Here is a 16,094-nt window from a genome sequence, read left to right on the forward strand (position 1 = left end):
CACATTGCTGTCCAAATTGTTCTGCAGCTGCTCCTGTAGACAATATATTTTTTTAAATTATAGTCAACTATCAGCTGACATGAATGACATACCAAGTGAATTGGAATTCAGTTAGAAAACTCAGAAATTATCAGGAAATCGACCTGCAGAGCTGATAGAGAAAATAAGTAATGTTGCTTTTTTATTAAATATGACTTCTTTCACAGGATCATCCAAGAGCAGAATATGAAGCAAAAGTTTTAGAAAAATCATTGAGAAAAGAACACAAACATAAAGAGGTATGGTAAAAATATTCATTTGTTTAACTTACGAAAAAGAAGGTTGTTACAGCAGGCAGTGACCCAAGACTAAGAAATAGGTAATAAGTAGTCAATACTCACTGTGTTTAAGTTCCAGATGTCTTCATCTACACATGAGATGCTCGGAGGTCTGCCAGGCACAAGATCTGATTAAATCTAGAAATTACTTTACTAATTAGATTCAGGAGTGTGGCTGAGGGAAACTAACATAGCCTCATCAAAGAGGTGCTCCTCTAACACTAATAAATCAAGTTTGAGAAAACTGTAACAAACCATCTTGTTCTGTGCAGTAAAAGTGCCTGAAGCCTCTCAGGAGAAGTTCTCTGTCTTGCTGGACATTCTCTGCAAATAAAAATATTAATGAAGAGTACTAACTCAAATTTTCATGCCAAATTCCAGCTTTGGCAATAACTTTCTGCCTTTTAAAAACACAGCTTCCCCTTTTATCCCACTGATCAAGGCAGTGCTCACTTATGCTCTGAACTTGCTCTTGACATCACTGTGAGAAAGGTGCTGCCTGTCACCCCAGGAGCACCTGCCTCTTGCCAGGGGATGGTGCAATCCCTACAAGCAGCTTCCCTGCCCTTTCACTGGAGCTGGAATTCCTTTCCTGTCAGCAGCAGAGCAACTTGGGAAAGCTCCTTTTCTCCCCTGCACACCGATGCCCCCATCCTACCCGAGGTTATTCCCCCTTCACTGCAAGAAGTGAGCCATTTGTGTGCTGTTGTTTTCTTGAGAAAAGTAAAAATTCCAACATAAAAATTAGCAGTATTTCCTCTGTTGTGTCAGTTGCCAGTCGCACCACCCTAAATTGGGATTTTATGACAATCCTGTGAAAATACAACTGCAATAACATTTACATTCTTTAGGGGCAGCACATATAGATGAGTGTTAAAGTAAATTTATTCTTGAGTACCACTGGGCCCCTCTTAACAGATGCTACAGAGCTGCTGGTGGTGTGTTCCCATTAACCTATAGGATGCTGCGTGTAAGTGGTTCAGGGCCATGAGCAAATCAAATCCTTTTTAAATCCCTTGCAGAAGAGAAACAGTTTTGGTTGCTGCACTATGATAGGCTGGGTAAACAATTTTGGATACAGATTACTGTATTCCACTAACAACCTGTAACTTGCTCTACTTTTGAGTATAATCAGAATTCGGGTCTTAAATGTAGAAGACTAATCAGACAATTAATGAATGGTGGCCCTCTAATACTGGAGAATGAAAGTTGAGCAATTAAGAAATGATTTTTTTTTTTTAACCAGACTATTTATAAGTTTTTGGGCTGTGTTCAATTTGGATGTTACTAATTTGGGAAACGTGAGAAAAAGAGGTTTTTTCTGAAAGGCTTGGTGGTTATCTTTCATTGGGATCTAGTGTGTTAAAGGTCAAATTTGACAGTTGTAACACTTGGAAACGTTCTTAAAGAAAAAATATCTAAAGCTAAACCAAAATTTCTTATAGCTTTTATAAGAGAAGTCTAATTAAAAGAAAAAAAGTTATAGGAAAAAAATTTACACATTCTTTACACCTCATAAAATTGAAAGCAGAGCACAATCCTATATTAAAAAGGGAATATCATTTGCAGGATTGCCTGATGTTCCCTAGGATTTGGGGCAAGCATTTCTCTTTCATTGCTGTTATATTTTATTAACTTAAAGCTGAAACACAAAACCTTAACCAAGCTAACAAAGCATTCACTTGTGCTAAAGTGCTGTGTCAGTACAGAATATGGAATTAATTGTTGGAATTAACTGAGCAGTGCTTTGTAATGCCACATTTCCCGACCCTTTTCTGTTTCCTTTGACTGCCGATCAGAAGCACCAATATTTTCCAGAAGAGACAGCAAACAAATGGAGACAAAGAGTTAAGAAAGTCATGGCTGGGGTGAAATTGGTTCTTTTAATACAAACTTATGAAGAAACTCAAATTATGAGTAATTATGGAAGACACAAATCAATTTGGTTTTGGCTGTTGAACCTTTGTTTAATATTCACATTCAGTTCTGGGTTTCTTCCCCTTCCTCACCTCATTCCTTCAGCACATTTTGAGACACTGCTCTATGAGTTGGGAATGGCACTGCATGGCTAATCTTAGATTTCCCATCCTGGATGTTATGTTTTGCAGAGGAGCATGGGCCATGTGTTGAAAGAGCCGCTTGCGCTTCCCTGAGACAATGTGCATGTCATAAAAATAGAATTTGAGCAATATTTTTATGTGTGTTACAACGTGTGCATCATCCTCTGAGATGTTCCTTTTGCTGTTGATTTTCTGGTGTTTCAAAACAATTCCGGGCATCCAAGTTTGTGAAGGACTCCAGAGGAGCAATGCTCTTCTAAAAGAATATTTTGTAGCCAAAATTCAGGCAGTGGCTGATTGACTGCGTTTAGGGAATTCAGAGGATATACAGAGTTGTTATATAGAAAATAACAAAATGGTTTGGGTTCAGACCTTAAAGATCACCTCATTCCAGCCCCCCTTCTATAATTCCTATTACTGCAGTCGATTGAATACTATGGGAATAGCCAGGTAAAATTAAAAATCACTCATGTCAAAGGAATTTTAAGTCTTGCCACACACCAAAACTTAATCTTCCCTATCAACTGAGTCTTCACCTTGGAGCTACTCCGTAGCATGAATTAATTTAATATTTAAATCTGTATTTCAGTGGAGGCAGTGGTGCAACAGCAGGGCTGCAAATATTAACTGTGTAAGAGGAGAGGAAGGAGGGGGATTTTTGTAGAGAAAGCAAAAGAAAATATTTAAAAGCAAGAGAGATCTTCCTTCATGGTTTATGACAGCCAATTTGCATGTTTCCTTCAAAAAGTACACAGAAAAATCTGGTTTATTTATACTCCCAGTGCAGGCACTTGACCAGCCTGAACCTGGATACAGAGTAAACAATTTGCCTGTGTGGAATTGTAACTGTAAACACTGTGTCTGCATCTTCTAACTGGTTGTGCTTTTGCCAGCCTATTCTTCCCCCTCTCTGTTTTCATCACATATGTGGAATCACACTCTCCTTCTTTATTAACTGTACCCTTTTTTTCCCACCAAAAAAAAAAATTTAGACAGATAAAGAGAAGCTGACATGGAAGGACCGTTTTCCAGCCTACTTAACCAATTTTGTTGGCATCATCTTCATGGTAAGCATCACCTGGCAAAACCTGAAATTTTTGTTACTGAATCACTGTATGGAAGAGAAGTGATAGGAAACCTTATCAGGTGGATGTAGTTCAAATTGGCCTTTTTCCAGTGAAAAAATTCAAGCATTTTATTGATTTATGATCTGAAATCTTTTCAAGAGCTTGAATTTCTACTTTGCTGTCTTTTTCCAATAAAGACAAAAGAATACTAAATTAGGGGAGGGGAAAGTGAGGGCACAGAAATGGAAATTCCCACACCACTGATGGGATGAAGCTTAAAAAGTACAACGAGCCCTCTCAGAAAAGTGGTCAGGAAGTAGAGACCAGCATCGTTTTTATAATCAAACTTTAGGAAATAACTGACGTTGCCAGTTGCGATCATAATTGCAGCGATTTTTAATAAATCAGTCAAATTTGGAGCTATACCATCTAACAGGAGAATTGCAAACAGAACGCTTAATTCAAGGAAAAGGTAAAATGATGAGAACAGCCTTCTTCCATTTGTTGATAAAGCATCAGCATTTAAAACAAATGTTGACAGAAATAATAATAATTCAAGTCATGGAACAGATTGGCAGATATATTGCAAAAAGCTTAAACCCTTTACAAAGGTAAAATTTCCCAGACTAAGTCAATTAATTTGTTTTTTTTTTGGGGGTAGGGATTTTGGTTTAGGATTGATTTTTTTAAATATTTGTATTTTCAGACGACAGAAATGCAACAAATCTCATATGCTCAGCTGAAGAATCAGTACATTTTGAGACTCATGTTTTAAAATCATTCCTCTATTTAAGCAATGAAAAATTGAGAGAAATGTTACTGTGCCAGAAAGTGTGTTGATTTAATCAGATTTAATTTCAGTTTGTGATTATGAGAGCACAGTGAGCCTGTCTAAGGGATTTGAAGGCTGGTGTGTAGAGTGAAGCTGAAATACTCCTATTTGTTTCAAATTTGGGTTTTTTTGTTTATCACAGAGGAAATACGGACCATGTATATATGCTGCTGGTGTCAGGGCTGAAAGCGAGCCCACTAATAATTTTCATATTAGTATTTATATTAATTACAAGTATTATTTATATTCATTAGTAATATATAATATTTTAGAATTTATTTATTAGTAATATGTAGTATTTTTTAATGCTGCTAAGCATGGAGTTTGCATTTAGGTGCCTTTAAAAAAAAAAAAGCCTTTTGCTTGCAATTGTGGCATCATGGTGCCGTTCTTTTTCCTGTGATTTTCAAGAAAAAAATGGGGCTTCTTTCCCACAGTTCATCAAGGCCTTAATGGTCTAATTGGGTGGACTTGGGGTGTGCCCCAGAGGTCCCATTTTTAAGGTTATTTCTAAATCCCAAACAAAATGTTTGAAGGCAAACCTTTGGTAAGGTTTTGGGCGATTCTTCCTTGCAGGTTGGGCTGACATTCGCCATTGTGTTCGGGGTGATCATCTACAGGATCTCCACGGCCGCTGCCCTGGCCATCAGCTCCACGCCCTCAGGGCGCTCCAGCGTCCGCGTCACCGTCACCGCCACCGCCGTCATCATCAACCTGGTGGTCATCATCATCCTGGACGAGGTGTATGGCTGCATCGCCAGGTGGCTCACGCAGATCGGTGCGTCGGAACCCTTAGCTTGCTGCAAGGGGGTTAAATCAGAGCACCCAGACCACTGGGGCTCATGAGCAAAGCCAAGGACAGTCACCTTTGTGCCTAAAATTCCATTGTGGAACTTTTTTTAAATTATTATTATTATTTCCGAAAAATTGTCAGTAATGACAGGTCCAGAAATCTTTTCAGGTCAAGTTTTTGCACACCTACAAATGATTGTCATGGAGGTCAGGCAGGTGTGGAACTAAATTGGAATTGCCATTGTAACGTGTCTGACTGGTGGGATCCTCAGCAGATTGACCACTGACCTCAGTGCAGGCATACTGCTTTTATATATATATATATATATAAATATATATATCACTATACATATAAATCCGTTTGTTTAAAAGGTGGCTGATGATGTTCTCCAAACCCCACATTTATATGATCTTGAAATGTTTCCAGGTAGGATAATTCCTTAATGTTTTTCATTCATGTCCCATTGGTTCCAGAGGTACCAAAGACCGACAAGAACTTTGAGGAGCGGCTGATTTTCAAGGCTTTCCTGCTGAAATTTGTCAATGCCTACACCCCCATTTTCTACGTGGCTTTCTTCAAAGGCCGGTGAGTGATGGAAGGGCTGCTCAGGGTTTCAGCTTCTTGGAGGCCTTTTCAGGACTGTATATTAGGTGGTCCCACTCAGAGGCATGGAGTATGACATAAATTACTTTAGGAATCAAATATTGAAAGTATAAAATCCGTCTGATGTTTTTAACTCATTGTGCCCTAGATTTGTTGGACGTCCAGGCGACTACGTCTACATTTTCCATTCCTTCCGAATGGAAGAGGTAACTGAATTTCTATCCAGTCTGGGATCATGTTGGATGGATAGGGTGGAGGAGGTGTTCTGACTGACCTCTCCTCTGTCCACCCCAGTGTGCTCCAGGAGGTTGCCTAATGGAGTTGTGTATCCAGCTCAGTATTATCATGTTAGGCAAGCAGCTGATCCAGAACAATTTGTTTGAGATTGGCATCCCGTAAGTAGCAACTTCTGTGCTTTCTTATTTTAATTATTGTGCCTGGTAATGTAAAACAACTGAGAAATGAGCGCTGAGTGAGCAGAATGGAGTGCTCAGCAAATTGTCTCAATTTCCCTCAGAAAAATGAAGAAGTTTATACGATACTTGAAATTGAAGCGTCAGCGTTCTCTAGACCATGAAGAGCACATGAAGAAAAAGCAGCGCTATGAAGTGGACTATAACCTGGAGCCCTTTGCTGGACTCACCCCTGAGTACATGGAAATGAGTGAGTGAGGTGGAAAGAAGGCATTTTAATCTGTAATTATTGTGACTAATTGGGATGGAGAGCTGAGCTTTTTGAAATGTACATTCAGCAGACAGTGGATATGAGATAACTGAATTATTAACATGGGCAGTCTTGGACTGGAGTGTGTTTCAGCCAACCCTGGCTGCTGGAGGGCTGAATTGTGCTCTCTGCTCTTTGCAAGTCCTTACTTGAGAATGATATTTTAGATATTTTCTTTCAAGCCACATAACACATCACTGTCAAGTTTCAAATACAAATGATTAAGTGGTATCTACTTGAGATTGTGAGGCATATTTTACCATCAGTTGAACCCTTCACTGGAAGTAAGTTAGTTCAGATTTGATTATTTCCACACCAGAGTCTTTTATCTGATATCTGAAATAAATTTTCTGAGGGCAATGCATGTCTGTAGACCTGGTTGTACTTGACAGATCACATATAATTTTTTTCAAGTGGTATCTTATGTTGAGTGAGACAAATTAGAATATCTGGTGACCTTGATGTTCAGAGTACTTGAAGCAGACGGGAATTCAGTGGTACAAACTGAATGGCCATGCTGCCAGTTCCTAAAAATAAGAAAGGATGCTGTTACTGAGATCAGCATTTGGAAGTAACAGGAGAAAGATGGGCACTGGCAGTACCAGGATGAGCATGACATCCACACAAAAAGCAAATATGAGCCCAGGTTATAAGAAGCAAGTTATTCCTGTCAGAGGCAGGAATCAGCCATGTCCTTTCCAAAGCTTCCAGTGAAGGCCAAAAACCTGCCAGGTGGAACACGGAAAGCTTAGGTAGAGCCAACACGGTCACTGCCATAATCCCACTCCTTCAGGTGACTTCTATGCCAGCTTTGCCCATGGAAGAATTGTTTTAGGAGCTTCTCCATCCTTCTGGTTATTATTGCCTTGCCTTTTACAAGGCCCTTCCATACCCAAACAGAGCAGCCATCATGCAAACTGTGCCTTACACAGAAAATGGGATTGAGTCTCCCAGAACGCATCACCTCGTCAGAATTTAGGGGCTGGCACTGATGGGTACATTTGGTAAATACTAACAGGCACTGAAATGTTTTCTTTTTCTTTCCAGTTATCCAGTTTGGGTTTGTAACTTTGTTTGTTGCCTCCTTCCCGCTGGCACCTTTGTTTGCTTTATTGAACAACATCATTGAAATCCGTCTGGATGCCAAAAAATTTGTTACTGAGCTGAGGAGACCGGTAGCAGTCAGAGCAAAGGATATAGGTAAGTGGATATTGTTATTGCATCCCTGTTTGTTTATTCCTGGATTGATGGCAGGATATTATTATGCTGAGCTAGTTTCAATAACAGGGAGATATTTATAGGAAAAGTCAATCCATTCAGCTGTGGCTTACCTGTGAATTGCCATAATTTATTGAGGCTTTACCTTTAAAATAGGAAGACCAAAGCTTTAAATTTAGATTAATATTTCATTAAGTAAATATTATCACTTTTTAAATCAAAATGATCAATGCAATAGCAAAATATCTCACATGGTTCTGACATCAACAGCCCTTCCTGGCAATGCAGTTTTTGTGCAGAAGCAAAAATTTCCACATTTAATAACTCTGCACTGGCCTCAGAAATACCCTTGGGAATGTGAGGAGACTCAAAAGTCTGTGGGTAGATGTATCCCTTTGTCCCTACTCAGCAGGAAGTTTGGAAGGGCAAAAACTGCAGTGGATGGAGCTGGAGCTGGGCTCTGTGCCTGTGTGGGGACAAGAGCCCGGTCCTGCCCTTACAGGGGGACTCACACTACGAGTGTTTGTAATGGGGGAGCTACTTCTCCCAAATGCTGCTTAATTATGAATTAAAAGCTCATTAAAATAAAAATAAAACTAGAAATAAAATAACTGTGCTTGTTACAGAGCCAAACAGCAAGAGCAGATAAGTTTATCTGTTATTAAACTCTAAGTTCATTCTACTGCCGTACATGACGAGTTTTTCCTTGGGCTCATCCTTGTGCCCTAGGAGCATCCTAGACTTGAAGAACACATCGTGTTTTGCCATGACTTTGTTTGGGGGTGTTTTGTGGCTCCCTGATTTGACGCTGCACGTTCAGGTTGCTGGTGGAGATAATTGGGAGGGTGATGTTGATTTTTTTTATCGTGGTGGGGGTTTGATTATTTTCTATTTCTTAATGTGTTAATTGCAATTCATTGCAGTTCAAGCCTGTTTTTCAAAACCTCAAAAAAAAATAGGTGCCAAAACATAGTTGGGCTCATTTTGCTTGCAAGCCATTAAATTAAGTTTTTATAATTTGTTCTCTTTCTATTTAAAATATAGCTAGCTCAGCACAATCATGCATGCTCCTAACTCTGTTAAGTGAAGATGTAATTTATCTCATTTTAAGGACTAGAACAGCATTTACATGTTTGTCTCCTTCCTCAGGAATCTGGTATAATATCCTCAGAGGTATTGGAAAGCTTGCTGTCATCATAAACGTAAGTAAATCAGCATGAATTAAATTTGAATTCAGTAGGCTGGCTTTTCCATTCTGCTCCATTAGTTTTATTTCAGTACAAAATCCCTTCAATCAAGTGAAAGTATATGACTGAGAAATTTTTGGAAATATTTGAGGATGAGTTGCTGTATTTATTTTCAAGCTGTGATAGCAGTAGCAATAATATAAAATAATTAGTCACGGCTGCTTTTTTCCAGAATGTTTTGGTAAAACAGTTCTCTCCTTCAAACAAATATGACCACAGCTGCTTACTTTTACTCTTTAGAAATAGTATCAGTAGCATAAGATGTATTTTTTAATTTTAGTGCTATTTTGGGTAAGGTGAGAACCAGTTCATCTTCTCAGAGTGCAGAATCCCTCCACTGAAAATTTGCCCTTGAGCTGCATTACCCCCACTCAGAGAGCTTGGAAAATCCTGGGGAAAAAAGTTAATTTCAACATTTCACAAAAATTTAGCAGGCCTTAATATATTAATGCATGTACTTCTGCACTATTCTATATGAATAGACATCCACAATGATCATCCTCCTTGCACCCCAGCTGAGGAAAAGATGAAAACAAAGGTCAGCTGAAATTCAATATGTTTGCAGGGCAGCAAAGCAGGGGCTCTGTAGGGCTTATGGCCACATGGCCATGGTCTCCCTTGGGGGTTTTTTACATTATCCAGATTTGAAATCCCTTCATTTTGTCCCCAGGGTACTGTTGTGGTATGGCAAACCCATTCTTTTGGTATGCTGCCTTAGTTTGTCTTTCCCATTTCTCCTCTTTTCCTTTGGAAATAATTTCTCTATTTTTCTCTTTTGTTCTGTGTAGTCTTTCCTCGTCAATACCCAGTGTTAGTTTTCCCTCTTTGATCAATGTACTGCTCCTCTTTACCATAAAATAAGTAAAACATTTTGTACTCTTTGTTCCACATGTACATGAGATTTATGCCAGAGGCAATGTTTCCTAATGATTATAAATGAGGAAGGCTAAAGTCATGAGGAACTCAGCCCAATTGGCTGTCATGCCTTTTCCCCACTATCTTTTCAGAAAATTTTAAATAACTGGATGAAACGCAACTTTTGTGACCATAAAAATAAAACTGGGCTGAGTCTCCTCATCCTTTTATTCTGATGAACTTAAGAACTGCACACAATTAACATTCTTTTGCAATGCAATGAGACTTTGAAGAGTCAAATCACAGTGGGTTGTTTGCAGGACAGAAAAGCAGCTGGAAATCAATCAATTGGACCTTGTTCAAGGCAACAGGGAGAAGCTGTGATGGGGACACAGGAAAGCAGAGCTGTGGGAGCTGTCCCATGGTGCTGGGGGGTACAGCTGCTCCATTTTTGGGGCCCAGGTTGTCACCCACGCAGACACCTCACCTGGCGTGGCACTGCTCCAGGAATACGCTGCACCTCAGGAGAGTGGGCAGTGAACAATCCCTTGCTGGTGCAGTGAATGCTCCACTTTCAGGGCCCTCAGGGCTTCCCTGAGTGGTGTGCGTAGTTTGGGCAGTAGTTTGACTCCCCTGAGTGGTGTGAGTAGTTTGGGCAGTAGTTTGACTCCCCTGAGTGGTGTGAGTAGTTTGGGCAGTAGTTTGGCTCCCCTGAGTGGTGTGGTTGAGGATGTGATGAAGTTAAGCTCTTCCTGGGTACCATGCTCACTCTTTACTCTTGTGGCTCAGGCATTTGTGATCTCATTCACATCCGACTTCATTCCACGCCTCGTGTACCTGTACATGTACAGTGAGAATGGCACCATGCATGGCTTCGTCAACCATACACTATCCTCTTTTAATGTCAGCGATTTCCAAGCAGGAACAGCTCCCAACGACCCCTTGGATCTTGGCTACGAGGTTCAGATATGCAGGTACTCTCTTGAACGATTGCTAATGCCAAGTGTTCTCACAGCTGGCTAACAGTGTGGCAAATTCTTACATTCCTGGGGCAAATTCTTTGTATTTTCAATACCTTTTTAGCACCTTGCTGGCCTTTTATATCAGATGGCTCCATCGTCTTGAACATCTTGCTTACATATGAAGTAATCACAGACCTGAATATGATTTACTGCTTATTTTGGGAAATGGAGATTACTGTTAGTTAAATTCAGTGCTTGTCCATGCAAAGATTTTTGTTGTTAGGGATTCCCTTTTCCAGGAAAGGAGACAAATAATAATAAACAGTACAATGATGCTTTAAGGGAAGAAAATTATGTCACTCTGATGTGTCATGATATAATGACCATGACCTCTTTATTTTGTTCAGTTCCCAATTCCTGATGAGAGCAGTAGCATCCTAATCTGCACTGGAATTTAGGATTTATTTATAGTGTCATCACACAGGAGAAATTTGCATGCCTGTGACAATTCATATCTATTCATCTCATGTTTAAAGAAAAATTGTGGTTACTTATTTCAGTTAATATATTCTTAAAACTGGGCATCAAATCCAAATCTGACTGTGAAAGCACTTAGACCAGCAAAGCTGAAAGGGGGACAACAGAGGGAGGAAGAGGGAGAGGAAAGTAAGGAAGGAAGAGATATTCCAGGGGAGAAAGAAACAAAGATGACTTTGATACATGCATAGTAAAAAATCACACTAACTGGCCAAGTAAAAAACCTTGCCTTTGAATCATATTATTTTGTATTATATTCTTTATGCATTTGAGTAGTGCAAGTTAATATGGTGAAATGACCTCTAAACAGAAAATTCGCTCAGAGATGAAAGCAAAACCAACCCAAACTGCATTTGCAGTAGCTTTGCTTGCTTTTACTTTCTCCTGGTTTCCTCCTGCTGCTCTCTGAGCGGAGGTTAAGCAAGGTTGGCAAACATTTTTGAGCACAGAATGGAAGTGTTGGCATAGTGGTCCAAAATGCAAAATGCCAGATTTATTTGCTTTCCACTCCCAGCCTCTGTCTTCTTTCAATCCCATACTTATCCCACGGATTTTAAAATCATTTGAAAATGCAGAGCCTTAATTCTTTCAAAATATTGACAGGATGCTGTGGTTTTGGATTTAATGTATTTTTCTTGGTCCTGTTTATCAACACATAGATTTCCTGTAAGTCATAGCTAAGGAAAAATTCTCTTCTCTCCACATGGCAAAATTTAGCTTCAACCTTTTGCTAGTCATGTGTTAAACACGTTCTATGAATCTGAGATCAGTATTTTTGTCTTTAAAATCAGTTTGAAAAATATATGTTGCCTTTTTACCTATGTTAAAATAAATTACCTGAGCTGTGTAGTTTACTCTGTCTTATGCAAAATTGATATTATATGTAGTAATCAGAGGGTATTAGGATGAATTAACCTTTAATTTTAAGGCTAACTTGAAGGCTATGGGAGTTTCAGCTGTGTCTTGTTTCTGAGAGGTTAATACAGTGAACTTTCTTTAGACAGTTCCATTTATTGTTTGACTGTTTGTTAATAATTGCTTCCGGTGCCAATTTCTGAATTGCACCCCTGATTTACTGAGTCTTGTTTTGCAGGTACAAAGATTATAGAGAACCCCCCTGGTCTGAAAACAAATATGACATTTCGAAGGATTTCTGGGCTGTCCTAGCAGCAAGATTGGCATTTGTGATAGTTTTCCAGGTAGGTGACACTGCAGACTCTTGGAAATAAGTTACTGGTCCAAAGAAATATCTTCTATATCAGTTGTTTCATGGAAAAGCTGAAGAAATTTGCCCATCTTCATCACCCTCTTTGTCCCACCCACCCAGGCATTGGTATATCCTCAGTGGAAAAAATCATCCCCAGGGATTCCCTGAGCTGGTTTGATGCAGAACAACTTAATGACCTTAGAGACCAGCAAAGCACAAGGCTGGTACTAATTAGATCCCACCAATTTCTCCCATAGGACATCAACAATTTCACTGAAGCAGCATAAATTTAATCCAAAATAATTTTTAAAGCTAGCCAAGAAATAAGATTTTCAAAATTTTCCAAGTTCAAGTTTAATTTGCATCTGAATAAGAAGCCAAAATCTTGTAATTTGTCCTTAAAAGACATTATTTAATCACAACAGTGATGCTACTTATTTTGACACAAATGCTTTAAGTCTGCCTTATCTGAATAACTTGTTTCAAAACTTTTATTGGGTTTTTTTGATTAAAAATTATCTTTTTGGGAAAGACCACGGCTTCCTTGAGTCAAGGTTTTTCAATTAAAAAATTCAATTGGAATGCATTTTACCAACTTTTACCATTTTACCTCTTGTATTTGCTTCTGCCTTCCTGATGTAAATCTCATGAGCCACTCACCAGTTTCAAATTCCTTTGGATTTCTAAGTGGCTGCAGTGTCAGCATTGGTACATAACTCATAGAGGTCTATACCTAACGTATTTCTCTACTTCTAGCACACACAAAGCAGTTGAGGGGAATTTGGTCCCATAGTCCAACTCAAATATTGTCCTCTCTTCATTTTTCCTTCCTAAGTGCCCTGTCCTTTCCCTACAGCTACCCTTTAATTTGACCCCACTGACACTTTCTCACAACTTCATTTTCAGAACTTGGTCATGTTCATGAGTGAATTTGTTGACTGGATTATCCCAGACATTCCCAAGGACATTAGTCAGCAGATTCACAAGGAGAAAGTTCTCATGGTGGAGGTCTTCATGAGGGAAGAGCAAGGGAAGCTGCAGATGCTGGAAACCTGGAAAGACAAGGACAAGAGAAAAGGGGAAAACTGTAACAACCACAGCCCCAGGCTCTCGAGGAGCCGCAGTGGGAGCTTGTCCTCCTGCCATTCCTATCCTCTGGACGTTTAGGAGAGGAGGGAGCTGAGTCTGTCAGGGCATTCCAGAGACAAAAGCCATGGCGCCAAGGGCAGGACTCCGGCGACGGACACCCCAGTGCATGTTGAGGATGTGCTGCCATTTCGCTCCCATCTTTGTGAGAAATGCCCTTCTTGCAAACATGGAGGACCACATTCTATTTCTGACAACATTGGGGTTTTGTTTTGTTTTGGTTTTTTTTCTTTTGCACAAGCAGTAATGCAGGGAGTTTTCATATTTCATCCTTAGGTAACGCTATCAATGTTGGCGTGCATTAAGAAATGCAGGTACTTAGGACAATCTTGCTAGAGATATTCTCTGAGAATCTGATCTTAGCCTATCATTAGCTAATGAAATAAAGGTAAATTTGAAGTCATAATAATAATAATGCTAATTTGAACTGGTTTTGGAGAGCCAGGTTTGAAGGTCCATGGTGTAACTCGCTAAATGATATGCAAAATCAGTATTCCCTTGTATTTCATAAAGCCTACCAGACTGACTTGCTTCCCCAAGGCTGGGTTTAGCTCTGTGAACCTGAGCTTTGGAGTCCCAAAGGTGTGGCAGGGACTTGTGGCAGCCTGCTGTGTCCCCCAGACCCTCCCCGGGGCACTGCTGCCTCTGGAAACATCAGCACAGGGGTTCTGGGCAGTGCTTTCTTGGCAGCAGCAGCAGCAGCACAATTCCAGAGATCCTCCCAGCAGGTCCATGGTCATGGAGCATTTGCTAAATGCCCTGAGTTAATGAGCACACAGAGAGCTCTAGTGACTCTCACTGTCCTGCCAAGCACTCGCATGCTGCTGTTGCCGAGGAAATTCCCTTTTCCCTATGTTTCAGCACATCCTTGTCCCAGCCTGGCAGTTCCCTGTAGCCCTCTGGAGCAGGAGAAGGGAGTGCTTGCACCCGTGTTTCACAGCCAGCTTTTCCCACAGACTTTCTGCTGTTGGCTGGCACTTCCCAGAGGCTGAGCCAGGGACTAAATCCCAAATGCATCCCACTTACTGTCTTCAGTGGAAGCTTTGCCTGCACTGGGGCTACAGGACCAGACCATCAGCTAGTTACAGGAATCTTCTTTTGTCTTAAAATCCTCTGTCTTTTGTACAAGGAGCTTTTCCCTAAAGTGTAAGTCTGAAATCCTTACTTACCATGACTAGCTAAATCCCATCAGTACAGCTCTTTTTAAGGATAATACATTTTTGTTTTGCTTTGTCAACCTATAAACTGCACTTCCAAATAATATTGGTGCAATTAACCTAATTTCTTTTATTGCTTTGTCTTGTCCATGGCACTTACATTATAAAATTGAAAAAGAAAATAAAAATGAAAGATTTCTTTAAAGTCTAACTACTGTATGGTTTGTTACAAAACCAAACTGTTTTCAAGAGGTTAGTTATTTCTTTTTTTCTTTCTTTTTTTTCTTTGCCAAACTAATTTAAAGATTAATGCTAGAACTCTAAAAAGAATGCCATATATAGCTTTTGATATATTTATTTGTTTTAAAGTATGTGATAAACTTGATATTTTTCTGTAGTCTGTCCAAAGAAGGTACCAAAAGAGAAATTATGTGGAAGAAAGAAAATTGTATTAACCAAATATTCTTGAAGCTTATTTAAAATATTGATCCAACCAAAGATTTTTATTAATAAAGGGCTTATATTTTGTTAACTCTTGTTTCTGTTGTATTTTGACTTGCAGGAATGTCACTATTTTTAAAATTTGTACCTTATGATAGTGTGTTGCTGTAGGGCCAAATCCTGCCTGATTTATTCCCACATAAATGTAATGCCTGGTTAGTAAATGTTTACCAGATCAGGCCCACTGACTGCAATAGGACTGGGGAGAAATCAGGCAGAATTCTGTCCACACATTTTGTTGAAAACATGTTCTTCCTCTCATTCCTTGGTAGCCCAAAAGATCCAGGAGAAAGCCAAACTACCTATTCTGAAGAGAAATCTTAGGGATCGTCCTCGAAGGGGATTTAATCTGTAAATACTGACCTGAAAGTGTTCCCAACTTAATACTGACATTCCTGTAAATGGTGGAACTATATCCTGAACACATACTTACCCGAATTTTTCATTATTTGCTGAAATCATGGAATAGTAACAGTTGCTTATACTTTCTTTTGTACAGTAAATTGTTTGAAATGGAATTTTGTATATAAAAATCTGTATTACTACTTAGATATCTATAAAAATCTTTCATGGAATCATTTTTTAAGAAAAGCAAATATATACTAAATCTGTTATATTTTGTTGTGTTTTTTTCTTTTTCTTTGAACACTTATTTGAAATAAACTTAAATATCCAAGAGTTTCTCCTGTGGGACAGGTTCTGTTCCCAACCCTCCTTGTGCTCTGAGTATACAGACATCTCCCTAAAAAATGTCCCAGGTAAGTCTGGTGTTTGAGCTGCGTTAGAGACCCACTTGGAGATGAGTGAATCCCACCTGAAATCCATCTCCAGGAGCACAAAGGGAGTTTTTGGCTGCAGAATGGCTCCAC

General features: G+C 39.4%; 1 protein-coding gene across 9 annotated transcripts in view; it reads left to right on the forward strand.

Moving 5' to 3' along the window:
* The window catches only part of ANO1 (anoctamin 1), a 71,325-nt gene extending 55,484 nt beyond the window's left edge, over positions 1–15,841 (forward strand). For 5 of the 9 annotated variants that reach the window (XM_068194216.1, XM_068194217.1, XM_068194221.1 and 2 more), the window contains 13 exons: positions 207–278; positions 2,117–2,164; positions 3,370–3,444; positions 4,853–5,054; positions 5,543–5,654; positions 5,821–5,878; positions 5,967–6,067; positions 6,190–6,335; positions 7,443–7,595; positions 8,763–8,815; positions 10,505–10,689; positions 12,308–12,413; positions 13,328–15,841. In XM_068194216.1, coding sequence (XP_068050317.1) covers positions 207–278; positions 2,117–2,164; positions 3,370–3,444; positions 4,853–5,054; positions 5,543–5,654; positions 5,821–5,878; positions 5,967–6,067; positions 6,190–6,335; positions 7,443–7,595; positions 8,763–8,815; positions 10,505–10,689; positions 12,308–12,413; positions 13,328–13,588 — 1,572 coding nt within the window. In that variant the 3' untranslated portion in view covers positions 13,589–15,841. The remainder of the gene's footprint in view (positions 1–206; positions 279–2,116; positions 2,165–3,369; positions 3,445–4,852; positions 5,055–5,542; positions 5,655–5,820; positions 5,879–5,966; positions 6,068–6,189; positions 6,336–7,442; positions 7,596–8,762; positions 8,816–10,504; positions 10,690–12,307; positions 12,414–13,327) is intronic. The other 4 variants (XM_068194219.1, XM_068194220.1, XM_068194224.1 and 1 more) reach the window with 1 other exon arrangement.
* Positions 15,842–16,094: the final 253 nt, after the last annotated feature.

The sequence above is a fragment of the Anomalospiza imberbis genome, chromosome 6 (assembly GCF_031753505.1).
Source record: "Anomalospiza imberbis isolate Cuckoo-Finch-1a 21T00152 chromosome 6, ASM3175350v1, whole genome shotgun sequence".
NCBI classification, from domain to species: domain Eukaryota; kingdom Metazoa; phylum Chordata; class Aves; order Passeriformes; family Viduidae; genus Anomalospiza; species Anomalospiza imberbis.